General features: G+C 55.6%; 1 protein-coding gene across 1 annotated transcript in view; it reads left to right on the top strand.

Moving 5' to 3' along the window:
• Positions 1 to 25336, top strand: part of MAPK4 (mitogen-activated protein kinase 4) — a 25706-nt gene extending 370 nt beyond the window's left edge. The window contains exons 1-5 of the mRNA XM_066180680.1: positions 1 to 231; positions 12283 to 12427; positions 17225 to 17386; positions 19804 to 20005; positions 21736 to 25336. The exon at positions 1 to 231 is cut by the window's left edge and continues 370 nt beyond it. Of these exons, the coding sequence (XP_066036777.1) occupies positions 1 to 231; positions 12283 to 12427; positions 17225 to 17386; positions 19804 to 20005; positions 21736 to 22423 (1428 nt within the window). The 3' untranslated portion in view covers positions 22424 to 25336. The remainder of the gene's footprint in view (positions 232 to 12282; positions 12428 to 17224; positions 17387 to 19803; positions 20006 to 21735) is intronic.
• Positions 25337 to 25408: the final 72 nt, after the last annotated feature.

The following is a 25408-nucleotide window of genomic DNA, read 5'->3' as shown; positions in this document are numbered from 1 at the left end:
GAGTACATGGAGACGGACCTGGCGCGGCTGCTGGAGCAGGGCAAGCTGGCCGAGGAGCACGCCAAGCTCTTCATGTACCAGCTGCTGCGCGGGCTCAAGTACATCCACTCGGCCAACGTGCTGCACCGCGACCTCAAGCCGGCCAACATCTTCATCAGCACCGAGGACCTGGTGCTGAAGATCGGCGACTTCGGCCTGGCCAGGATCGTGGATCAGCACTACTCGCACAAGGTAGGCAGCGCCAGCACAGGGAGGCGTCCAGTGCTTGTAGGGTGATGTGGCTGGGCCGTGGTGGGTCTTCTGGGGGAACCTGAGCCTCTTTGGGCAGCTGTGAGCCCTGCTGGGTGGTCACTGCTGGTGACCACTGTGCCCCAAGCCAAGACGTGTCCATGGAGTCATGATTTGGGTGACTGCTTTACCCCAAGCCAAGACGTGTCCATGGAGTCATGGTTTGGGTGGCCACTGTGCCCCAGGTCAAGGCACATGTCCATGGAGTCATGGTTTGGGTGACTGCTCTGCCCCAAGCCAAGACGTGTCCATGGAGTCATGGTTTGGGTGACTGCTTTACCCCAAGCCAAGACGTGTCCATGGAGTCATGGTTTGGATGGCCACTGTGCCCCAGGTCAAGGCACATGTCCATGGAGTCATGGTTTGGGTGGCTGCTGTGCCCCAGGTCAAGGCACATGTCCATGGAGTCATGGTTTGGGTGGCCGCTGTGCCCCAGGTCAAGGCACATGTCCATGGAGTCATGGTTTGGGTGGCTGCTGTGCCCCAGGTCAAGGCACATGTCCATGGAGTTATGGTTCAGGTGACCGTTTTGCCCCAAGCAACTACAACATCCATGGAGTCATGGTTTGGGTGGCCGCTCTGCCCCAAGCCAAGACATGTCCATGGAGTCATGGATTGAGTGGTAAGGGGCCTTTAAAGCTCCTTCAGTCCGACCCCCCAGCAACGAGCAGGGACACCTTGCACTAGGTGGGGCTGCTCAGAGCCCTGTCCAGGCTGGCTTTCAATGTTATCCGGGCGCAGCCCATGCACTGAGCTCTGCCAGAGTCCCCCGGGCTCTGCAGTGCTGCAAAGAGGGCACGGGGAGGGCTTGAGTGCCCTTCAGCTGCCTTTCGTTGCTTTGTATTGTGTCTGTCAAACACATGCTCAGGTGTTTTGTTCTGTCTCAGCAGTGGACTGTGCGGAGGCATGCTTTTGCTAGCTTTGCTCAAATGCCTGAGCTCTGTGTTTCTTGCTCTGCTGCTGTTAAAAGGCACAAGCTGCTGGAAGCACATGGAGAGGGGACCTGGCACGTCCACGCCCACTCTGCTGGGCTTTGTCCTCACCTCGGTGCCAACCAGCTCCTTAAAAACCCAATTTCATTTGAACTGCATTCATTTAACGTAGGGGGGGAGGAGTGGGTCATCGAGACTCGGTCAAATCCTCTCGTCTGAGGTCCCAGATCCAAACACCACGTGAAATCCTTTGCTGCTTGGTACCCAGTGTATCATGAAGCAGTAACAACGTGAGTGGCCGGGGCAGCCTGTGGTGCTGACAGTGGGCAGGTGGCGTGGGAGGGAAGGAGGGAGGCCAGGATAATGGGTGAGAAGTCTCTGTAACACACAGGCCTGATGCTAATGGGTGCTGAGCAGAGCTGTGGATGTTAAAATGCAGGTTGCCTTCCAGGCTGGAGCTCCTGAGCAGTGGAGGAACGTGGCGGGGAAAGCAAAGCCACTGTGTGGTCTGCAGCTGGCTTCTGGTTAAAGTCTCTGTTTGGTGTCGTGAGGTGGGATGCAATCTGTTTTCTTGAGCTGGATGTGTCCGTGGGTGAGGTTGGGATCCCCCGTGGATCTGTTGTTGTGCCTGTGCCGAGGTTTAAATGCACTCTGCGTTTACCAGTGGGTTCTGCCCCTTGCTCCGTGAAGGGAGGCGTGGAAGGGGAGCCAGCAGAGGATGGCAAAATGACAATCTCATGGTCCTGGGCTGATTTATTCTGGATACGAGTCTGGGCTGTGGGGAGAAACAGAGCCGGGGGGAAAAGGAATGAGGTTGCAGGAAGGTCCCTGTTCACTCTGCCTGCCCTCTCTGTGCTCCCTTCCTCACTCATTGTTTATGGCCCAGCTCGGGAAGAGGTGCCCAGCTTTTCAAATGTGGGATTTGTTTGTTTAAAGTCAGGTAACTCCCAGAGAAAACCCCTGCAAAGGAGGCAGGCTGCATGAACACAGAAAGTCTGTGGTTAGAGGAACGTCGTGTTGTCAAGGACTGCGGGATCAGGGTAGGAGTCATCTGTTCGTGTCTGCTGCAGAATTATTGTTATTTCTAAGCAATTCTCTGTTGCCTCAATAACAGCCAGTGCCGTGGAAGGAGCTGTCAAGGGCTGCAGCCTCATATCGGTGTTTAACTCTGCCAGATGCCATTGCACGAGCATCCTCCAGCTCCTCATGGGGTGGGAGGCTGGAGCGTCAGTGCAAAAAAACCCATCTGACGTGCAGAGAAAGCTGGGTGCTGCTCCGGAGCAGAGCTGAGAACAGCAGATATTGTCAGTTCCTGGTGATTCCTGGTGGGCAGAGCTGTGCTTGCCAGAGCTGGGTGCCAGGGCCTGCAGAGCTGGGCTACAGCAGAAGGGCTCAGAGGGGTGTGGGTCGGTCCTGCCTCGGATGTCCAGCGTTTCTGAGACGGCTCAGAGGAATCAATTCCTTCCCCTGTTTCCCTTTCAAGCTGTGCTCTCCTCCAGGGCTCACACAGATTTATGAGCTCGGTGGCCGTGCTCTGGCAGGAGGCAGCAGCAGGAGGCAGAGCAGTGGAGCATCACCGAGCCTGAGGCTGCGGGGCCTCCACCCCGGGGCTGCCCCCATGCCTTAGGATTTTGTATTTTTCAAACCCTGTACTGCTTTAGTGCGTGGCTCTGAACTCCGCGTAGAGTGTTAGTTAGCTGTCTTCACATTTCGGTCAGATGAAACAATCCCTCTAGGCTCGAAGCTCAAGGACACACTACAGCCTCAGGCCCCGAAATGAAAAACAAAACGACAAACAAAAGTGAGCTGGGGGGGAGCAAACCGGGGGTGTGTGACTTCATTACCTGAAGCTGTAATTTTAGAATTAACCCCTGATATGTTGGATCAAACTTGTGATTGTCTGAAAAACTCGTGACCATCATCCATCGTGGGTGCAGCCTCTGGCTGCCCAAGGTGCAGCTGCTGAAGGCCTTCCATAAATATTCCCTTTTAATCTCTTAATTTCATCTAGCCTCTCTTCTAGGGAACCACTCCAAGGCACCAGCCTGAGCAGAGCAGGGATCCTCACAGCCCAGATTTGGTGCTGCCAGCCTGTGCTGGGGCAGAGGTGCCCGTGAGCAGATGAAATCCTGCACCCTGGGTGCACCTTTGGGCAATTAATCCCCCAAAGACCCAGTAGATCCAAACCACTGAAGGCAGCACAGAGCTGCGCCTCTGCCGTAATGGTTTCCTGAGAGCCCGTGGGGTGAGGAAGGGTCATCTTAAGCCTGTGGATTTTTTTTTTTTTTTTCCTCTTAGCATGTTTTGTTTCTGGAATATGCTTACGCTAATGGCTGGGCTCTGCTAACACAAAAGATTGCAGGTTGTGTGGTGTTATTTGTCTCAAAGGTCACATCTGTTCTGACCCGATGCTTCACAAACCCCGAACCGTCCTGCTGAGCGCTAAAATGGCAAATAAGAACCACGCCGGATTGTGAGCAGAATTTTAAACACGGCTTGGGATACACGTACCACCTGAATAACAGCCCTTGCCTGGCAAGATGTCTTCTTTATGTGATTTTCACCAGGCAAACGCTGAGCTGGGATAACGTGGTGGGAAGGGGAGAGCTCCCAGCTCTGGGAGATGCTGAACTGGGATAACGTGGTGGGAAGGGGAGAGCTCCCAGCTCTGGGAGATGCTGAACTGGGATAACGTGGTGGGAAGGGGAGAGCTCCCAGCTCTGGGAGATGCTGAATTGGGAAAACGTGATGGGAAAGGGAGAGCTCCCAGCTCTGGGAGATGCTGAACTGGGATAACGTGGTGGGAAGGGGAGAGCTCCCAGCTCTGGGAGATGCTGAACTGGGATAACGTGATGGGAAAGGGAGAGCTCCCCAGCTCCGGGAGATGCTGAATTGGGATAACGTGATGGGAAAGGGAGAGCTCCCCAGCTCTGGGAGATGCTGAATTGGGATAACGTGATGGGAAAGGGAGAGCTCCCCAGCTCCGGGAGATGCTGAATTGGGATAACGTGATGGGAAAGGGAGAGCTCCCCAGCTCTGGGAGATGCTGAATTGGGATAACGTGGTGGGAAAGGGAGAGCTCCCCAGCTCTGGGAGATGCTGAATTGGGATAACGTGATGGGAAAGGGAGAGCTCCCCAGCTCCGGGAGATGCTGAATTGGGATAACGTGATGGGAAAGGGAGAGCTCCCCAGCTCCGGGAGATGCCCTGGGGCACAGCGAGGAGCTGGCCTCCCCAGCTGCAAAGCAGAGTGGCTTTGGCTCTGTTTCTCCCACCTGTTTGGCTGTTTTTGCTGCTCAGATACCTTTCTCCACGTGGTAAGAGCAGCATGGGGACATCCCTCTGTCTAAAACTTCCCCACGGGGAACAAAGTGGATTTCCAGCTGCCAAGGCCACATCCAGACCTCGGTCTGCACCTTCCCAGGCTGCTCAGACCTGATAAGTTTTAGCCCTGTCTCAGATCCATGAGGTTCTAAGCTCAGGCACTCACAGACATCTCTTTAGGGCACGGAGTATCAGGTGTAGCAGGAGAGGACCCTCAGGAGATGTTCATCCATGTCTCTCTCTCATCTGTCTCTTCCCCAGAGCTCTCACCACCCAGCTGTGCAGGTTTCTCTCTTTTCCATTATCGCACTGCTCTTTATCCCAGTGAGTCTATCCCTCTAGAACATCTCCACGTTATTGCCTTTCTCCTTGGCCGCTGCTGTTTGTGGTTTGAACACTTGGCCCTGCACCTCGGTGCCCAAATGGTGAGCAGAGGAGGGCTGGAGAGGAAGAAAAGAACATTCCCAGCCCCCTCAAGGTTCTTATCCCTGTGCAGGACAGGCAAAGCTGGGCATTTCCTGCTCACAACCCTTCATCCCTTGGGTGAATGCATTCGTCTCACCTTCCCCACTGGAATCCTCTGCGATGGTCCATCTGTCTGCAGCCGTGGGCCCCTGCCTGCCCCCATGGTGCCGTCCCTGCCTGTGTGTCTGCAGAGGCTCCTGGGCCTGCTGCCCGTCTCCCATCCATCCATCCCTCCATCCATCCATCCATCCATCCATCCATCCATCCCTCCATCCATCCATCCATCCGTCCATCCATCCATCCATCCCTCCATCCATCCATCCCTCCATCCATCCCTCCATCCCTCCATCCCTCCATCCCTCCATCCGTCCATCCATCCATCCATCCATCCCTCCATCCATCCATCCATCCATCCATCCATCCATCCCTCCATCCATCCATCCATCCATCCATCCATCCCTCCATCCATCCATCCATCCATCCATCCATCCATCCATCCCTCCATCCATCCATCCCTCCATCCATCCATCCATCCATCCATCCATCCATCCATCCATCCATCCCTCCATCCATCCATCCATCCATCCATCCATCCCTCCATCCATCCATCCCTCCATCCATCCATCCATCCATCCATCCATCCATCCATCCATCCATCCATCCATCCATCCATCCATCCATCCCTCCATCCATCCCTCCATCCATCCATCCCTCCATCCATCCATCCATCCATCCCTCCATCCATCCATCCCTCCATCCATCCATCCATCCATCCATCCATCCATCCATCCATCCCTCCATCCATCCCTCCATCCGTCCCTCCATCCATCCCTCCATCCATCCCTCCATCCCTCCATCCCTCCATCCCTCCATCCACTCTTCCTGCCCTAATAAACACGCTTGGCTCCAGATGAGAGTTCAGATCCCTCTGTGCCCGGTCTGGGAGGGAAGAGGGTTTAAAGGGGAGGTGCTGTCCTCCCCTGAGCACCCTCAGCTGGTGGGAGAGCAGGGAGACAGCAAAGCCAAGCATTAAATACTGGCACAAACCAATATTTAATACCAGTGGATATCGAGCCTTTAAAATAATAAATGTTTTGGAGGGCAGACTCATCCCCGGCTGTGCATCCCGAGTGTTGGAGCCCCCCTCCCCAGCACTGGGCAGAATGTGGAGTGTTCCTGCCTGGGAAAGACCAGAGATTTCTGCTGATGGGGACACAGAGACTGAATGTCTTCCCTCAGGTGACAAACCATGAACTAAAATGATCCTTACCCTCCCTGTGCTGTACGGATGGATTATCCCTTCTGGGCTCTTTGCCTGCTCCAAACCACCTGAGGACATCTGCACGGGGTTCCCGGGGGACCTGCTCTCCCTTTGCCTGCCGGCAGCATTCATTACACGCTTAATTGGCAGAAATTCCACGCCACGGGGGGTGTACCAGCCCTTTTAGGGGCAGCTCTTGTGGCAAATACTTTATAGAGCAAAGCTTTGTAAAGTACAGAGCTTTGAAGTCCTCCTTTAGTTTCGTACTTTCTGTTCCTTGCAAGCATAATCGCTTCCAGTCCTGCCCGCAAAACGACAGAATTCCCAAGTGGGTCGTGGTGGGGAGGGAGTTCAGAGGAGGTGAGGGTGCGGGGCGCTGCTCTGTGCTCCTGGGGACAGGACCACCCTCGCCGTGGGCAGCCGGTGCTGGGCCTCCCCGCTGTGACCCCGGCTGGCCTGCCCGCCTGCTGTGTCCTCCCATGAGGCACGCAATCCATCCATCCATCCATCCATCCTGTGCTCCTGGGATAAACTCACTCTGTCATCCCAGGGCCAGAGCACCTCACGTTGCTGGAGCCACGAGCAGCAGCCGTCCCGTTGTCCTCCTCTGGAGCCACGTTCCGGCCAGCCCGGCGTCTGCCAGGGCGTCTCCCAGAGCTGCCCGACCCACATTTTAGAAAATAAGGTTAAAAACCCTGCTGTGGAGAGGCAGGAGCTTGCTGCTGCTCCGGGATTATTCCAAAAGCTCGGGCTAGTTTCTATTTTGAGGCCCCCATCTGCACCAGGAGCTGATCCGGCTCCCAGGGGTGCAGCAGCAGAAATCCCCACCGTGGCTGTGGATGGAGGCACGGACACGCAGGCTGTGCTTGGATCCTGATGGATTTACAGTTTGCGAGCGCCTGCTCTGCACCTGGGCGGCTTTTTGGCTGCAGGAAGGTGGATTCTGGTGTGAAGCACGCCTGGGCTGTGCCGTGGGGGCCGCTTGGTTTGCAGAAGGTGGGATCCTGAACTTCCCGCGGCCCCTGGATGCCTCCGGCTCCAAGGAGCAGCCCCAGGGTTGGGGGGCGGTGGTTCTGGAGCAGCAGCAGCTCTTGTGCTGCCGTGGTGTGCCAGCCTCCCTCAGCCCCCGTGGAGGGCAGGTCCAGTGTGCTGTCACCAGCGCAATACCAGGGATGCCCCAGCACCTGCCCTGGGTTGTCTCTCCTTCTGGTGCCACAGGCAAAGCGCGAAACACACGAATGTTGTGTAAAGGTTTGGAAAAGCATCCGTTTTTCTTTGCTTTCCAGTTCCCTTGCTGTGCTGCCTGAAGGGCTTGATGCTTATCCTTCCTGTAGTGAATTCATCACCTTTACAGGTTGCCTGAGCTGCTGCCACACACACAGGAGGACAAGAAGAGAAACAGGAAAATTGTACTTGAAAATCGCAAGGGGGAAAAAAGAATACAGCATGGAAGGGCTTAGACTTGAAACTACTTCTGTTTTTCAATTAACTCCATTATGTTGTTTTTTTAAAGAGATTCTAGTGGTCCTTCAGTGCGGAAAGGGCTGTGCTGAGTCCACAGAATATTGTCAGGAAGATGTATGTTCCATCTTAATTAGAACTAATTAATGTGCTCCGGCTCCCGGTCTTTCTGTCTGGTTGAATCTACGCAAATGGTGAAACTCTTGTGCCAGAGCCTTGCCTTTGGGCCAGAAACGCCCCAAAAAGGTCAGGGCTGAGTCTGTGCCCAACCCAGGAGTGAGTGGGTCCTTGTCCCGTGGCAGTGGCTTCATGATCCTGGATCCCATGGCTGTGGTGGCATTTCTCCCTGGAACCTGTTAGTCCTGCACGGGACTGCAGTTACTTCTCCAGGTGGCAGGACAGGAGTACAGGTATTTTATTCAGGTGTTTTTAGCCAGGGAAGGTGTCAGGGCTGTGTCAGCTGCTCGAGACTGGGGTGCTGTGCCGCCCAGGGGTGGACCTCGAGCCAGGTTGGAAAAGTCTTTTGTTCCAAACCTCCAATCACTCCTTCCCTGTATCCTCCCCCAGGAAAGGGGAGGGATAACGCAGAGCCCGGTGGTGGAATGCCCTGGGAGGCAGTGGGGGGGTCCAGCTCTGGGGTGGGATGGAGAGCAGCTGCAGGCTCCTCCTCTCCATGGATCCTTCCTGGGCGTGGTGGGGGGAATCCAAGGGTTTTTTCCAGCAGGTAGAAAATCCAAGGTTTTCCCAGCAGATAGGGGATGGGCAGTCAGGAAGGGGGTGAAGGGCAGCAGGAGAGGGGAGCACGGTGAGAATCAATCCCCACCAGGAACCTCACACGGCAGCAGAAAGGCCGAAGGTGTGTCCACTTGGTGAGTTTTTGCAGGGAATTTTCTCCAGTGCGCGAGACACGCCTGGGGAGGAAAGTGTGTTGGCTTGTTGAGACTTTCGGATGTTTGCAGTGCGTTGCTCATGCATCTTGCATGGTGCACACACCCCCGAGAGCTCGGATCCATCTTGCTGTCAGAGAGGAGAAACACATGAACAGTGTTAAATCCGTAAGGAGGGAGGCGCTCCTTTCCTGGGAGAGGGAAGAATTGTCTCCAGCTGAGAGTTGCCCTGGATTACTGCCCTCGGAGTTTATTTTCGTGGGATTCTCCAATAAATACCAGCATCTCCATTGTTGGGAATAATTGCAGTAGCTGAGAAGTGGTTGTTTGATCGGATAATGCCTGGGGGCTTTTGTGCTGGTTCTGATTGAGCAGCATTAGCAGAAATACAACAGCGTTAAATGAACCTCCTTAGCTAATCAGTCTCCATTACAACTTATCATGGGAAGGCCAAAATTAAAATGTTCTTTTAAAAGCAAGCCCTTTATGATTAAAAGCTTGATGACTTGTTTTGGCACACAAACCTGCACCGGGGGAAGAGGAGTGTGATCAGCCTCGTGGTGTTTGTGGCGGTGCACTGCTCTGGTGTTTAGACGGAGAGATGCAGCCTGCAGCACCCTAGGAAATGCTGTGCAGCACAACTCAAGGTAGAGTGCAGCTGGAAACAGTCTGTGGAACTAAATCGGCAGGGACGGAGTTTTTAACTAAGCTTTTATGTGAACTGTGTTCATGCTGTCACTGCATTTTGACATTCTCCAAATGCCTCGTGGCATTTAAATGCAATTCGGCTTTATAATTTAATTTTATTTTGCTGCTCCTTCTGCATTTCAATCCACCTCCTTCTGCTAATGTGTTATATTTAATATAGAAAAGGCCGCTTATGAATATTCCAGTGTTATCCCGATGCAATAACCATCCATGCCCAACCCCAGCGTGGCAGTGAGGGGTCCCTGGTGGTGCCAGGGTTATTTCCAGGCTGGGAGACATCCCCTGGCTCCAGACAGGGCTGCTGAGTGCTTGGCACTGGTGACAAATCTCCCTGGTGAGCTCAGGAGGGCCCTGCTTCAGAGAAGTGATGGCCTTTGTCCCACGGATGCTGCTGGGAGCTTCTGCTGTGGAACCAGGTCAGGCAACCCAAATGCCATCCTCACCGTGAGCCGAGTGGGATGAGGATGAGGAGCTGCCCTTCACCATCCTCACCGTGAGCAGAGTGGGATGAGGATGAGGAGCTGCTCCATGACATCCTCACCGTGAGCACAGTGGGATGAGGATGAGGAGCTGCCCTTCACCATCCTCACCGTGAGCAGAGTGGGATGAGGATGAGGAGCTGCCCCATGACATCCTCACCGTGAGCAGAGTGGGATGAGGATGAGGAGCTGCCCTTCACCATCCTCACCGTGAGCAGAGTGGGATGAGGATGAGGAGCTGCCCTTCACCATCCTCACCGTGAGCAGAGTGGGATGAGGATGAGGAGCTGCCCTTCACCATCCTCACCGTGAGCAGAGTGGGATGAGGATGAGGAGCTGCCCTTCACCATCCTCACTGTGAGCAGAGTGGGATGAGGATGAGGAGCTGCCCTTCACCATCCTCACCGTGAGCAGAGTGGGATGAGGATGAGGAGCTGCCCTTCACCATCCTCACCGTGAGCAGAGTGGGATGAGGATGAGGAGCTGCCCTTCACCATCCTCACCGTGAGCACAGTGGGATGAGGATGAGGAGCTGCTCCATGACATCCTCACCGTGAGCAGAGTGGGATGAGGAGCTGCCCTTCACCATCCTCACCGTGAGCACAGTGGGATGAGGATGAGGAGCTGCCCTTCACCATCCTCACCGTGAGCACAGTGGGATGAGGATGAGGAGCTGCCCTTCACCATCCTCACCGTGAGCACAGTGGGATGAGGATGAGGAGCTGCTCCATGACATCCTCACCGTGAGCACAGTGGGATGAGGAGCTGCCCTTCACCATCCTCACCGTGAGCACAGTGGGATGAGGATGAGGAGCTGCCCTTCACCATCCTCACCGTGAGCACAGTGGGATGAGGATGAGGAGCTGCCCTTCACCATCCTCACCGTGAGCACAGTGGGATGAGGATGAGGAGCTGCCCTTCACCATCCTCACCGTGAGCAGAGTGGGATGAGGATGAGGAGCTGCCCTTCACCATCCTCACCGTGAGCAGAGTGGGATGAGGATGAGGAGCTGCCCTTCACCATCCTCACCGTGAGCACAGTGGGATGAGGATGAGGAGCTGCCCTTCACCATCCTCACCGTGAGCAGAGTGGGATGAGGATGAGGAGCTGCCCCATGACATCCTCACCGTGAGCAGAGTGGGATGAGGATGAGGAGCTGCCCTTCACCATCCTCACCGTGAGCAGAGTGGGATGAGGATGAGGAGCTGCCCCATGACATCCTCACCGTGAGCAGAGTGGGATGAGGATGAGGAGCTGCCCTTCACCATCCTCACCGTGAGCAGAGTGGGATGAGGATGAGGAGCTGCCCCTCACCATCCTCACTGTGAGCAGAGTGGGATGAGGATGAGGAGCTGCCCTTCACCATCCTCCCCGTGAGCAGAGTGGGATGAGGATGAGGAGCTGCCCTTCACCATCCTCACCGTGAGCAGAGTGGGATGAGGATGAGGAGCTGCCCTTCACCATCCTCCCCGTGAGCAGAGTGGGATGAGGATGAGGAGCTGCCCTTCACCATCCTCCCCGTGAGCAGAGTGGGATGAGGATGAGGAGCTGCCCCATGACATCCTCACCGTGAGCACAGTGGGATGAGGATGAGGAGCTGCCCTTCACCATCCTCACTGTGAGCAGAGTGGGATGAGGATGAGGAGCTGCCCTTCACCATCCTCACCGTGAGCACAGTGGGATGAGGATGAGGAGCTGCCCCATGACATCCTCACCGTGAGCAGAGTGGGATGAGGATGAGGAGCTGCCCCTCGCCTTGCCAGAGCCCTGGCAGCCGGTGACAAGGGAGGGAGGTGGTTTATTAGGCAAGGCTCAGGCTCAGTGCAGGAAGAACAGGGTTTCCCATCCCTGCATCAGCTAGGTATTCCCCAGAAGGGCTTTCCCACTTATCCCATGGCGTCTTGTTTTCAGGAGTCTTGGCTGAGAGCCCTTGGCAGTTCTGTTCCCCCGCAGACAGCCGCTGGTACAGGAGGATTTCCTTCCACGCTGCGCTGGCCGTCCTCCCTAACCCCTTTGTTTTTCTGGGCAACGTCTCACATGAGGGGGGAGCTGGGATCCGTAGGATACACCCACGTCCTCCAGAGGTGACCTGGAGTGACTCAGGCAGGTGTGACCCACAGGTGTGACCCGCACCTCTGTGCCGCCAAAGCCATCTGTCCTTTTCAGGGGATGCCGCGGTACCACGGTGACAAACAGCGGGTGCCTTGCCTGGTGGAGCACTGAGGTCCCTCTGTGCCCACTGGTGTCCGCCAGATCCCTTCTCCCTGCAGGCCAGGCAGCCCCAGCCTGAAATGGGAGCAGCACAGGCGTGGGGACAGGATTTCGTGGTGTCTGGCAGTGGGGCCGCAGTGAGGAGTGACCAGGGATGGGCGGGGGAGTTCTGCTGAGCACTCCCTTCCTGAACCCTCTCTCTCTGGGATGGAGGAGCTCTCTGTGCTCTCCTCTCCCTGAGTCCCCTCTCTGCTCTCTCTTTCAGGGTTACCTCTCCGAAGGCCTGGTGACCAAGTGGTACCGCTCCCCCCGTCTCCTGCTGTCCCCCAACAACTACACCAAAGCCATCGACATGTGGGCAGCCGGCTGCATCCTGGCCGAGATGCTGACCGGGAGGATGCTCTTCGCTGGTAGGTTCCTGTCTCTCCTGCCTGTTCACTTTTTCCCCTCCCTCCTTCCTTGCTACCCGATTCCAAACCCGGCTGAGGAAACTCCCCAGTGCGAGGAGATAATGGTTCCAGGAGGTTTGTACTCCATGCCGTGGATCTGAATTGTGGTCGGCGCCCTCCAGCTCTTTCTTTGAGGGAAGACGTTTGAGTGCCGCCACCCGTTTTTTCGGATTTACCTATCGCAGCTGTAAAGGTGAAGTGCAAAAAAAAACAGAAGACAACAAAAGCACAGCAAGGAGTAATCAGTGCAGCGTTTGGAGCTCAGCTCTGATGTCCTTGAGAAAAAAAAAAAAAAAAAATTAATAGAGTCCCAAAAATGCTGTGCCAGGAGCAAAGCCGTGCTCCCCAAGCTGGGACACGGAGCCATCCACTGAAGGGTGGAGCAGCTGCCCTCTCTGCCTGTTGCAGGGGCTGCTGCCCTTCCCTGCCCGAGGAGTGCAGCAGAGCTCTTCCCAGGCTGTCTCCCCACGGCCTGTCAGCGCTCCGAGTGACGGGGTCTAACGCGTCTTGCGAGCAGCTGTTTGCAGAGCTGTGTAAATAAATAATCAGGCCCGTTAATAATGGAGGAGGTTTCCTTCGCAGATTATCTCGGCGCACCGCAGAGCTCCTCGGACTTAGTTGCGGCTGCTCTGCTGCTCCCTCCCCGCTCCTGCTTGCAGCTTCCATATTCCTTTTGTGAAAGCTTAAAAGTAAGCAGTCAGTACCATTGCGAAGAGATCGTTAAAGCTGCCTCCCTTCCCTTCCTTCTTTTTGTCCTCAGTTCCACCAAAAAGGGATTTCGGCTTTGAAAATCGTGCGTTTAACCTGTCTGCTCCTGGTATTTCCTTGGGACATCCCCAGGTGCCACTTGTCCCTGCACGTGCCGGGCGTTGTCAGATCTTGCTGGGAGATGCTGCAGTCTCTCTTCCCCCTGTACTTACTGTCAAACAATCACGTCATCCTCATGCCAAACAGCAAAACAAGGGTTTCTTGTCGAGGTCCTCCTGTCGAGGTCCTCCCCTGGCCATCCCAGCACAGCACCCAAGCATTCCTGGCTTTTCAAACTGTGCTTGGCCCCTCTCTCAGCCCCAGCTTGGGGGATTTTTTTTTTTTTCCCCTCTCTCTTTGTGGATCCCACGGTGTAAGTAATGTTGGCTGACACCACGGAGGTGTCCAGGGCTCGTTTTGCGGTAAGGCAGAGGCAGAAGTAGCCCCAGGGTGGGATTCTTCTAGGTGAGATGCCCCAGAGCAGCCGCACAGGAACCTCCCGAGGCTGGTTCCTGAGAGCCCACAGCAGGTGGAGATCAGAGCTGGGATTTGGCACACACGGGCTGGGCTCTGCCAGACACATGCTGCGAGCATCCCTTCTCTTCTGCCTTCCAGCCCAGTGAAATCGCTTAATGACTCCCCAGGTGCTGGCAGGATGCTTGGTTAACGGGTGGGGATCAAAACCAGACTCAAAATACCAGCTCCTTTCGGGCGGCTTTGAAAATATATCGTTGTCATGGGGAGGTTCTGGCCCCCTGCCCCTTTTTCTTGGCCTCCTCCTGTGCCAGCAAGTAGAGCAGGGCCAAACCTGGCAGCAGGCAGGGTGCCCGTGGTGTCCAGAGAGGAGGAGAATAAAGCCCAGCCCCTCAGAGCAGCTAAAACTCACGGACGCCTGCACAGCAACATGGATTCGCCTTTGCTGTTGCTCTTCTCCTCTTTCCATGGGAGAAGGAGTTGACCCCCAGCCAGCTGTGGTGCTGTGGGAAGGCTGACCTGGAACAGAGACTGGACAGAGCTAGGGAATAAAGCAGGTTTGATTGAAAAGCCTCCAGGATCCACCTTGGGCGGGACAGGAGCCTGACCAGGGGTGCACCCAAAGTGGACCCAAAAATGGTCACAAAATGGGCAAACGGTCACATTTTTATAAGTTTTGGTCCATTTGCGTATTGGGGTTTAACTGGCTGTGAGGTCCCATCCTTCTTTTCTCCCTCCAGCCCACCCTTGTCTGTGCTTTTGGGCTGCAAGTTGTCCTTGGTCCTCAGCAGGAGAAGGATTTGTTTAGTGTCCCTGCTGTGTGCAGAGAGCTGAGTGACACTGACTGTGGGGCTCAGAACCGGCACCCCTGGGCAGCGCAGAACCTGAAATACATCAAAGCTAAAACTTCAGGCGTCAGCTGCAGCCTCCCTCCCTGCAAGGATGAGAGTTTCCCTGAGCCCTGGGTCACCAGCCAGCGCCCCGTGGGAAATAGCAGCAGTGTGGAAGGAAGCTGCAAACCTGCAGCAGGCGCCTTGCCCTGGATGAAAGGGCTCTCGAGCGTGCGTCAGCGGCGCGGTTTAAATTGAGTGCTTAGCATAAATCAATATAATTAACTCGGCAGTCTATCTGGGGTGCTTGAGCGAGGCAGGTAAATTAAGGTGAGTGGTTGTTAGGAGATGTCACTCCCAGCTTCCATCCTCCCACACGGATAATAATCCGGGAGTGGAGCCCAGCCCCTCACAGAGGCCCCTTCCCTGGGAGCAGCTCGGGGTTTGGCAGAGCCCTGGGAGGCCACAGCAAGCCTGGCTGTCCCCAAGAGCTCACGGGAGGGCGGCACATCTGCAGCAGCTGGAATCTGGCTTGCAGACCTCTGGAGAGCTCCCCGCCACCACCAGCAGCGGCAGCAGCTCAGGAAACAGGGAAGAGAGTCCGGAGCTGAGCAGCTACAGCTCCCTCCAGTGTCTTTTCCACCGAAAGCAGCATCAGTGGAAGCAGGAGTAAATGGGGAGGGGGGAAAGGTGTAAAAAGGAGAAAATCTCCATGGGGTTCACCCAGGGGGGTGACCAAGAGCTAGGAGATGGCACAGGGGCTTATCCCATGGGATCAGGGCTTACCCCCAGGGTTTGGGAGCTTCCCTGGGGCTTGGCTGCAAGCCTGGAGGAGGATCTCTTTTCCAAGACGTGGTGCAGAGCTCCTCGTTCTCTCCCTGGGTAACAAACAGCATGCTGCGTTTATTCTGTCCGTGGCTCATGTTTTCCTTTTCAGGAGTTAATACCTTCAGGAAAAGGTCCCTGGGAGTTCCATAAATAGAGGATAATGGAAGAGAATGGGGTTTCTTGAGAGGCATAATTCAAGGCTTCCAGCACTGCATTAGCAGCTTCTTTGTGTGGCTAAACACGGTGTCTTTTGGCTGCCAGGGATCTTCGGTGAGCAGCGGCTGGGGCTGCACTGAGAGAAAAGCCACAAAGCCTTTGTGACTTTTATCACCCTGTAATTTTGATCACAGCTTGGGAATTAGCCTGACTAAGAAAGTGTTCATTTCCTGGTAGGTATCTACGGTTTCCCCTGGAGCCAAGCTGTGAATCTCTGAGAGGCCTAAAATTAGTTCTTCTGCCGGGAAGTGAATTAATTTGCCCAGGATTGATATGGGAAGGGCGTCCCTCCCTCCCTCCCTTTGTCTTCTCTGCTTTTCCTGTTGCTTTATCTTCTCCCAGGGCGCTGATCCGAGTGGACATGTGTGGTGGTGGTGGTGACCAGCTGGGCTCGTGTCAGCAGTGCTTTGGGGCTGTCTGAGCTCACTGCCGTGTCACTGAGCTCTTCCCTCTGGGGTGAAAGTGGCCGTGGCTGAGTGGAACCAAACTTTGTGGCACTGGCCAGGCCGGGATGGGAGAAGAGTTTCCCAGCATCGATGATTGTCCCTACCCTTGTCCAAGGGGGATGTGTTGGGGGTCAGCTCCACGGGTGTGAGTCTGGAAAACTCTTGCCAACACACAGGGAGCTGGGGCTGGGGAGGGGAGCCCTGCCAGGGTATCTCCACAGGAACAGGGTTTTCTCAGGGCAGGCAGTCTCCCTCTCCTGTGAGGTGGCCTCCCACCCTCCCTGCTGGCTGGCCAGAGGTCCTGTGCCGTAAGTGAAATTGACTCTTCTTTCCATGGACCAAACGGGTGCTGCTCGCCACTGGAGCAGCCTGAAATCCATGACTGGGACAGCAGGGACTTGGTAGCCCGAAAATCCCCGTTGTTTTGGCTGCCCCAGGCTGCTCCCTGCCTCTCTGGCTGGTCCTGCCTCTAAGGACGGAGCGTTTCTAACCAGCCCTCCTGGCAGACAGAAAATGAATGGTGCAACTCCTCATCCTCTCTGCACACATGGGAGGCTGGAAATCCACCACGGAGCTCTTGGTCACATCCAAGGGGGCACTGAAGAGTGGGATTAGCACTCATTAACGAGATGCTCTGCTTGGCTCTGCTGGAATTCTCCTCTCCTCTCCTCTCCTCTCCTCTCCTCTCCTCTCCTCTCCTCTCCTCTCCTCTCCTCTCCTCTCCTCTCCTCTCCTCTCCTCTCCTCTCCTCTCCTCTCCTCTCCTCTCCTCTCCTCTCCTCTCCTCTCCTCTCCTCTCCTCTCCTCTCCTCTCCTCTCCTCTCCTCTCCTCTCCTCTCCTCTCCTCTCCTCTCCTCTCCTCTCCTCTCCTCTCCTCTCCTCTCCTCTCCTCTCCTCTCCTCTCCTCTCCTCTCCTCTCCTCTCCTCTCCTCTCCTCCCCTGGGCAGAGTTTTGGGCTGCATGGATAAATACGTCCTGAATGAAAATGATTAAAAACACGTAATGGCACAGGGCAGTTGTGGGGATTGTCACCACCAGAGCCATGGCTTGGTGCCCAGCAGCCGGTGGCAGCCGGTCAGAAAGCATTTTCCTCTTGGGGTGGGACTCCTGCATTCCTTTAAGGATGGAGCCTGGGGACCCCTGGAGCTGCCAACACCCCACACCCACCCCGATTTATCTTCCCTGTCTCATCTCAGTGCCTGTCTTCTTCCCGTCCAGGGGGCCACGAGCTGGAGCAGATGCAGCTGATCCTGGAGACCATCCCTGTTATCCACCAGGAGGACAAGGAGGAGCTGCTGAAGGTGATGCCCATGTTCATCAACAGCACGTGGGAAGTGCGGAAGCCGCTGCGCAAGCTGCTGCCCGAGGTGGACAGTGAAGGTACCGTGGTGGCCACGGGCCCGGCGGGGCTTCTCCCGGCCACTGTGTCTTCAGGGCTGTTTCCTTGGGGTTCTGGTCAGCAGCTGGCTGAACATGAGCCAGCAGTGTGCCCAGGTGGCCAAGAGGGCCAATGGCATCCGGCCTGGATCAGGAATGGCGTGGCCAGCAGGAGCAGGGAGGTCATTCCTCCCCTGTACTCAGCACTGCTGAGGCCACACCTCGAGTGCTGTGTCCAGTTCGGGGCTCCTCAGTTTAGGAAGGACGTTGAGATGCTTGAACGTGTCCAGAGGAGGTGACAAAGCCGGTGAAGGGTTTGGAAAACAAGCCATATGAGGAACGACTGAGGGAGCTGGGGTTGTTTATCCTGGAGTAAAGGAGACTCAGAGGTGGCCTGATCACTCTCTACAACTCCCCGAAGGGTGGTTGTAGACAGCTGGGGGTCGGTCTCCTTCTCCAGGCAGCAACCGACAGAACGAGAGGACACAGCCTTAAGCTGTGAAACACAGGTTGGATATCAGGAAGAAGTTTTTCGCTGAAGGAGTGATTAGATACTGGAATGGTCTGCCCGCGGAGGCGGTGGAGTCACCATCCCTGGATGTGGCACCTGATGCCATGGTCCAGTTGAGGTTTTAGGGCTGGGCTGGACTCGATGATCTTGAAGGTCTCTTCCAGCCTACACATCCTGTGATTCTGTGATTCCGTGATCCTTGGAGTGCCACAGGAGCTGTCCTGCAAGGACCTGAGCGCCGGGGAAGGGGATGCAGGTCCGCCGGGGTGTGCAGCGGGTGGCCCCAGCTGTAGCTCAGACGTCCCCACTGCTGTCCCCTCAGAGGTGGCCTGTCCCCGGGCCCTGCTGCAGGACAGCACTCAGGATGCTGTAGCTTGCTCACAGGTAGCTCCTAAGGTCAAAATTCCCTTCCAAAGCCCTTTGAAGGCGTATCCCTGTCTTCCCACGTGTCTCCCTGAGCTGTGAGCGAGGGTCCAGCCCAGAGTTTCTTCTCAAGCCCCGTTTGTTCCCTTGCTGTGCTTCTGGCGCGAGCACAGTCGTGCAGCAGAGCAAGGCGCCGGCTTTTCCTTCACAAACATCCCAGCTCCGTGAGACAGGAGCGTTACAGGTTGTGACAGGCAGGAACACTGACCAGGTGCCCCCCTGAGCTCCCTCTGAGGGTTAAACCGCTCCTGGCCACCTGCTTTTGGGAAGGTGTCAATACCAGGCTCAGCTTAGGTTTCCTGGTGTGAGTCTTCACTGTCAGACATCCCGTGCCTGGTCTTGGCAGCACGATATCCATCAGCTCGGGGTACCCAGGGGCCGTGTCAGCCTCCAGCAGGCAGGAGCAGATTTATTCCCTGCCGTGGCTGCGGGAAGAAAGGTCGCCCGCGCCCCTGACATCGCTCATTGTCATTTTCCTGCCTCTCTGACCCGTGGTACGTGACGATGTGTAACCCGTAATGCAGTCAGTGACCTTATGGAGCTATTGATTCCTCCCTGCTTAATTAGCCCGGGCGACGAGGTAATCTCGCGGGAGACAGTCGGAAATTAGTTAATGTTTAAGCGCAGGGGCAGCACGTGTGGCTGTCCTCACTGCTGAGGGGTTCTGCCCCCACAGAAGCTGTCCCTTCACACAATTACACCTTTAGTGGGGATGTTTCTGAAGGTTTCAATAACAAAGCCGTGTCTGAAGAAAGGCATTATTCCTGTTTTTATTGCCTGAACTCAGAGGGACTTTCCCCATGAAGGGATCAGCTGGATTAGCAACAACTTCGGTGACGGGATTTTGCCTTTTCACATAACCTCAGTGAAAGCAATCATCAAAGCAATCACAGCAAACCCTCTACGTTTGGGTTTAATTGCACTTAAATTTCCTGTCATCACAGGAGGAGTTCACGCACCACAGCCTTTCTAAAGTTATTTCAGCCACTCAGAATTCTTCAAATATTAATGGGCGAAACGGTTTCATAGCATTGGTCACGCCAAAGGCTTTTAAAAATCGCAGTCAACCCAATCCGCTTCAGACGTGAAAATCGGTTGCCTGAAACGCAGAGAGCCTGTCGAATGGATCTGAGAGCGTGGAGTCAAATCCCAGCACCGTCCGAAGGTTGCTCTGGGGTGGGATCTCAGCACCGTGCCGGGGGCTGTAGCACTGGGTGTGCCGCTGGCGTGCTGTCCCCTGGGGATGCTCTGGCAGCCGTTTCCCCGGCTGTGCTGGAGGAGGTGACACCTGAGGCTGCAGCCTGCTCCCCACCAGCTCACAGCCCCTGTGAGGGGGCAGAGGGGTGCAGCAAGGACAGAAGTGCCTGGCGTGTGGCCTTTTAACTCACCCCTTCCTTCAGAGGGGTTTGTTGCGGGGGCTGGCCGTGCCGAGGAAGCTGTTACTGCCTTTGAGGAATTAGCGAGCTTGTTTGTCTGTGCCTCGCAGCTATTGATTTTCTGGAGAAGATACTGACGTTTAACCCTATGGATCGATTGACGGCCGAGATGGGCCTGCAGCACCCTTACATGAGCCCCTACTCCTGCCCCGAGGACGAGCCGGTGTCTCAGCACCCGTTCCGCATCGAGGACGAGATCGACGACATCCTGCTGATGGAAGCCAACCAGAGCCAGATGTCCAACTGGGACAGGTACAGGGCCAGGGCTGGGCTGGGGGGCACATTCTACCTCCAATGCATTAGGCAGAACCGGGCTGGTAAGTCTCTGACCCTGCTCTTGGCTGGATTCCACCGCACGTGTTCCAGACCCATGAAAGATGCCTGCTTTTCCTTCTTCATGCCATATTGTAATTCCAGCCCAAGCTGGAGCCTCGCTGAAGCCACCCAGAGGCTCACCATGGACTCCCCAGGGACCAGAAGCTGAGCCTGCACATCCCGGTCGCTGAGTACCTTTCTGCTCTTGGTTTTATTCGCAGCCTGGGTTGTCTTCTCTGGGGTTTAAGCTGCCCTGCAGCCCTTCCCTCTGCCCTCTGTCCCTGTAATACAGGTCACAAAACAATGCAATTCTTGCGCCTGATTTGGAGTGCCATATTCATCACTTTTCAAGTGATGCGTAAGCCCCAGAGGCTGCAGATCTGGGGGCGCTGGAAAAAAAAAAAAAATCCTGAGTTGTGTTGACTTTTATGTGGTTTGCTGAAAGCCGTACTGGAAGTTTAGAACAGCTCGAAGCCTTGAGCTGAGGTCTCTCACGTTCCAGGTGATTACCCCAGTTACTGGGCCAGTCCCAGCACTGGAGCAGGCAGGACAAAATCAGCAGCTCAGAGTTAACGAGGTTCAGTTTCCTGCGGAGCTCCTTCCAGCCGTGGGGGATGAACTGGCTGAGGGTGTCTGCAGCGTTGTTCCTCTCTGCGTAGCAGTTAAATCTGCTCGCCTTCCTGATCCCACTGGATTTCACCAGCATGGAAAAAAATCACCCAAAGAAATCCCTTGCCTCCGTTGTCGTTATTCTCTTCGCCTGAGTGAACAAGCATCAGGGTGGAGGCTGGGAGGGGGCTCAATCAGCAAGGGAGGAAGCAGGATATTTATCTTCAGTGTACCCCCACAATTCCAGCATCCCTGCCAGTTACAGCCCCCCAGAGCAGGAACTTGGTTGCTGGAGGTCGCCTTGTCACCTTTTCCTCAGCTGTCTTTCTTGGTGTGACACAGGAGGCCTGAGGCTGTCCCCCTCACCCAGCTGGGGACATCAGATACAAGGCTGTGGATTCTGCAGCACAGCACAAGGTGTTTCGGGGACAAGAGATGATCGTGGCTGCGTGCCGTGCGACACCTGAAGAGCAGTTTATTGCTGTGACAGAGCTCCGGCACCTGGGATAACGTGTTTTAAAGGCAGCTCAGTTAGGGAGCAGTAAATCAGGTGTGGCTGGGAAGGGGTGTTGTCAGGTAATTGCAAGGAAGGGACTTCAGCTGGCTTGAGAAGCTATCCCTTGGCAAGGTGACCCTTCAGGAGAGCTCTTGGCCCTTGACATCAGAATGAACTGGTGATCCCCAGTCCCAGGGGGGTTTTAGGTTCATGTCTGTTACTGTTCTGCCACCGAACAGGAAGGCCTCACGCCGTGGTACCAGCCTGTGGGCCGAGGGGCAGATTGGTTATCAGTGGTGTTAATCCTGTTTTAGTTCCAAGCGGAGGGGAGGGGGTGGACATCTAAAGGAAGGGGCCCCCTGGTTTGGTTGTTGGGCTTTCACTCCTGCACCTCAGGCTCCGGATGAATTATTCGCCCCCTGACACTTTAACGCGCAAGGAGACAGACAGACACAAGCTGTCGGTCGGACGATAAATCAGCAAGCAAGAGGCAGAGCTGGTTTGGGCGCTGCTGCTCCCCGCAAAGCCGCGGTCTGTGCCTAACAGCAGCGTGTCTTTGCAGGTACCACATCAGCCTCTCCTCCGACCTGGACTGGAGGCACGACAAGCACCACGACATGGACGAGGTCCAGCGGGACCCCCGCGCCGGCTCCGAGTCCACGGCCGAGGAGGCGCAGGTTGACCCGCGGAAATACTCCCAGAGCAGCTCGGAGAGGTTCCTGGAGCTGTCCCACTCGTCCATGGACCGAGTCTTCGACGCCGACTGCGGGAAATCCTGCGATTACAAAGTGGGATCGCCCTCCTACCTGGACAAATTGCTGTGGAGGGACAGTAAGCCCCACCACTACTCAGAGCCCAAGCTGATCTTGGATTTGTCCCACTGGAAAAGGGCAACCATAGCGCCCGCAGCTGAGCTGTCGCTGGAAGAGGAGCCGTCCAACCTCTTTCTGGAGATTGCCCAGTGGGTGAAGAGCACGCAGGTGGGGCTGGAGTGCCCCAGCTCTCTCCCGGAGATGCAGGAGCGGAGCCTGCCCTCCTCCCCTCACCGCCTCCACAAGGAACCCGCGGAGGTGAACAGCGAGGCCGACCCCGAGTTCGACCTGGACGTCTTCATCTCCAGGGCTCTGAAGCTTTGCACAAAACCCGAGGATCTCCCGGACAACAAGCTCAACGAGATCAACGGGGCCTGCATCTCGGAGCACCCCGGGGACATGGTGCAGGCAGAGGTGTACCAGAAGGAGCGGTGGTGAGGGCCCCGCCGAGCCCCGCTGCGCCTCCCCGCTCCTCCGGGATGGTGCGGCCGCTGCCCGGGGCCGAGCTGTCACTGAGCATCCCTTCCTCACGCTGTACCAAATGCCTTTCTGGGAAAAGGCCAGCACAAACCACACGCCCCTTCCGATGCCTTAGAAGTGCTTCTAAGGGGATGGAGAGGTGCGAGCGAAACGCTGAGCTTCTTTACACTGCCTTAACAATCTTGCCTTGCGATCTCTGGGACCTGTTTGAAACTTAAATGTACGAGGGGAAAAGTGACAGTACATGCTAGGTTTGCAAACAGCAGCCAAATCAACTTCCTTTCTTTTTTTCTATAGCAACTTGAATTGACAAGGACAAAATGAACGTTTTCAGTATGGTCGGATACCCTCCTGGTTGGACAGGTTACCCAAAATGCTGAACTTTGAACCCCTCTGAGGCGCCTGTGTGAGCACAGGTGTGGAATAAAGCGACGCCAGCCGTCAGTCAGCAGAGAACGGAACTGTAGGTAGAGTTTTGCCATCAGACAAAAAAAAAAAAAAAAAAAAAGAAAAAAATCTCGGAGAATGTTAATGGGGAAGAAATTTGACCTACAAAGTATGGGCCGTTGGGGATTTGTTTTATTCTCTCCGAGGAGAAGACAAAATTTTTGCCAAGTGCATTTTGCTGGTTAGTGGTTTCTCACACCAAAACCTTCCCTTCCGTTGCACGGCGTGCAGCAGGGGATGCACGGGGATCTGAGCTTTCCGAGCACTTAGGAGGGCCCATGTGATGCATTTCGGTGTGACAACCCGGTGCTGCGAGTCCCGCCTGGGACAGCTGCCCATCAGACCAGCAAATTCCAGAGGTGAGGGCTGGACGGGAGCTGAGAGCTGGGAGCAAGGGTGTCCCACGGCGTGATGCTGCCTGGCACCACCAGCCACGTGGACTCAGCGAGGGCACCCGCCCACCTCCGCTGCTGAAGAAGGAATTAAAAGTACTACTGGTTTTCCTTCTGGCAAAGATCTCCTGGAGAAAACAACAGTTCCTGTGGCATCAGATTCGTAACTGGCCACTTCGCTCCCAGCTTCTGTGGAAGACGCTGGTGTCAGCGGGCAACTGTGTGTAAATAGGTGAAGACGCAACTGATCTACTGTAACTTCTGTTTTCATCCACACTTCTGAGCACCTTAATAATTAATCCGCTAACGAGAGTTTGTACGTGGAAGAAACGTTCTATACTTATATTTAATCCAACTCGGCAGCTTTTTAAACGGGAGGTCTGTAAATAGTGCCATACAAGACAGTCTCTGCTTTTTCCTCGCCATCCTGTCGCTGTGCTGTCCGGCGCAGTTTGTAAAAGAGAAACTGCTGTATTCAGCACTGCGAGGCCCATGTTTAACCACTCCCATTTGAAATATTTCTGCCCTTTTAACAAGCAACCTGCCTAACGCTCTGAGAAGTGAAGGAAACCCGCGCGAGGCTCGGATAACTAACAGCAGTGTTTACCGTCTTGGCCCTGGTTTCTCTTCTCGCCGGGACCAGGTGCAGGTTTAGCTGCGGCAGGCCTCGGCGAGCCCAAAAACTCGTGTTCTTACTGTGAAGATCTCACACCGGGGTGACGGAAATGCCACTGCTCCGGCCGGCCAGCAGCACTGGCGTGAAGGCTGTGTGGATGGGATGGGGTGCAAGTCCAGGTGCAGGGGTGGGGAAAAGCTGACAGAGAAAGGCAAATCCATTTGTCTCCGGGCGTTTGGGTGTCCCCCAGAGTGGTTTAGAAAGGGGGAACGAGACAGAAAACAGAGGTTTGGTTTCTGGCGTTGTTGCAGATGATCGATATACCTCAACTAAAGCTCAGCACTTTTCCTGGTGGCGGGGGACATCCCAACGCCGGGAAGCAGCCGGCCCTGCACCGGAGCGGATCCAACCAGCCCCGGCAGCCCGGGGCCCCGCTCGGCGTCGCCGGGCACCCAGCGAGGCTGGAAATGGCAGTGCCGGGCCCGAGGGATGGCGTGCCAAGGGAGGAGAAGGCGGCAGGAGCCTCGGTGTGTCCCACGGGCTCTCCACAAGGGAGACAGGGTCCATTCCCTGGTGGGAGATGCCCCAGCGCTGCCAGCTGGAGGTGAGGCACCGGGGGAGCTCAGAGCCACAGGGTGAGAGAGAGCAGAGCTGTGAGAGCGGGCTCTGGAAACTCTGACAGACAGACAGACAGACAGACAGAACCCCTCTGCTGCCCTGGGGTGGGACACAGGGCTCAGACCTGCAGGGTGAATGAGAGCGGGCTCTGGAAACTCTGACAGACAGACAGACAGACAGACAGAAGAGCCCTCTGCTGCCCTGGGGTGGGACACAGAGCTCAGGCTCACAGGGTGAGAGCTGCTCCATGAGATCCAGCTCTGGAAACTCTCCTGACACACAGAACAGGGACACAGGGCTCAGACCCACAGGGTGAGTGAGAGCGGGCTCTGGAAACTCTGACAGACAGACAGACAGACAGACAGACAGAGGAGCCCTCTGCCGCCCTGGGATTGCACACCAGAACTCGGCCCGGCCAGACCACCCCAGCGCTCTCCTCGCCAGGCATCGGTGGCCACGTCCCCTCCAGCCAGAAGCCATTTCCCATGGGCTGTTGCTTCTTCTCCAGAGGCCCGCGGGACTATTTATTATGGCCATGAAAGAAACAGTTTTGCTTTAGCGTGTTGTCCCGCGGGCCCGCGATTAAAGTGTAAAATTGACTCCGTGGCAAGCAAACGGAGCGTGTGGCCGCCACTCCGGATTTTCCATCTCGCTTTGTGAGCTCTTATTTAATGTTGTTCTAAAACCCCAGCATCACACGCTGGGAAAAGGGGATAAGAGGGATGGCTTTAATTTGTTACCTGAGTGTGCTTAGCTGATCACAAGCCAGATTTGTCTCTCATTTACTGGAATAAAACGTAAGGCCTGAGCCTTCCTTGCGTGGCAGTGTGTAATTATTTTATAAATTATTGTTGTTTTCGTTGTGAAGTG

The sequence above is a fragment of the Chamaea fasciata genome, unplaced genomic scaffold (genome assembly GCF_029207755.1).
Source record: "Chamaea fasciata isolate MVZ Bird 193981 ecotype frontalis unplaced genomic scaffold, bChaFas1.0.hap1 SCAF_4, whole genome shotgun sequence".
Lineage (NCBI taxonomy): Eukaryota > Metazoa > Chordata > Aves > Passeriformes > Sylviidae > Chamaea > Chamaea fasciata.
Note: the sequence above shows the minus strand (reverse complement) of the source record. Positions and strands in the feature narration are given on the sequence as shown.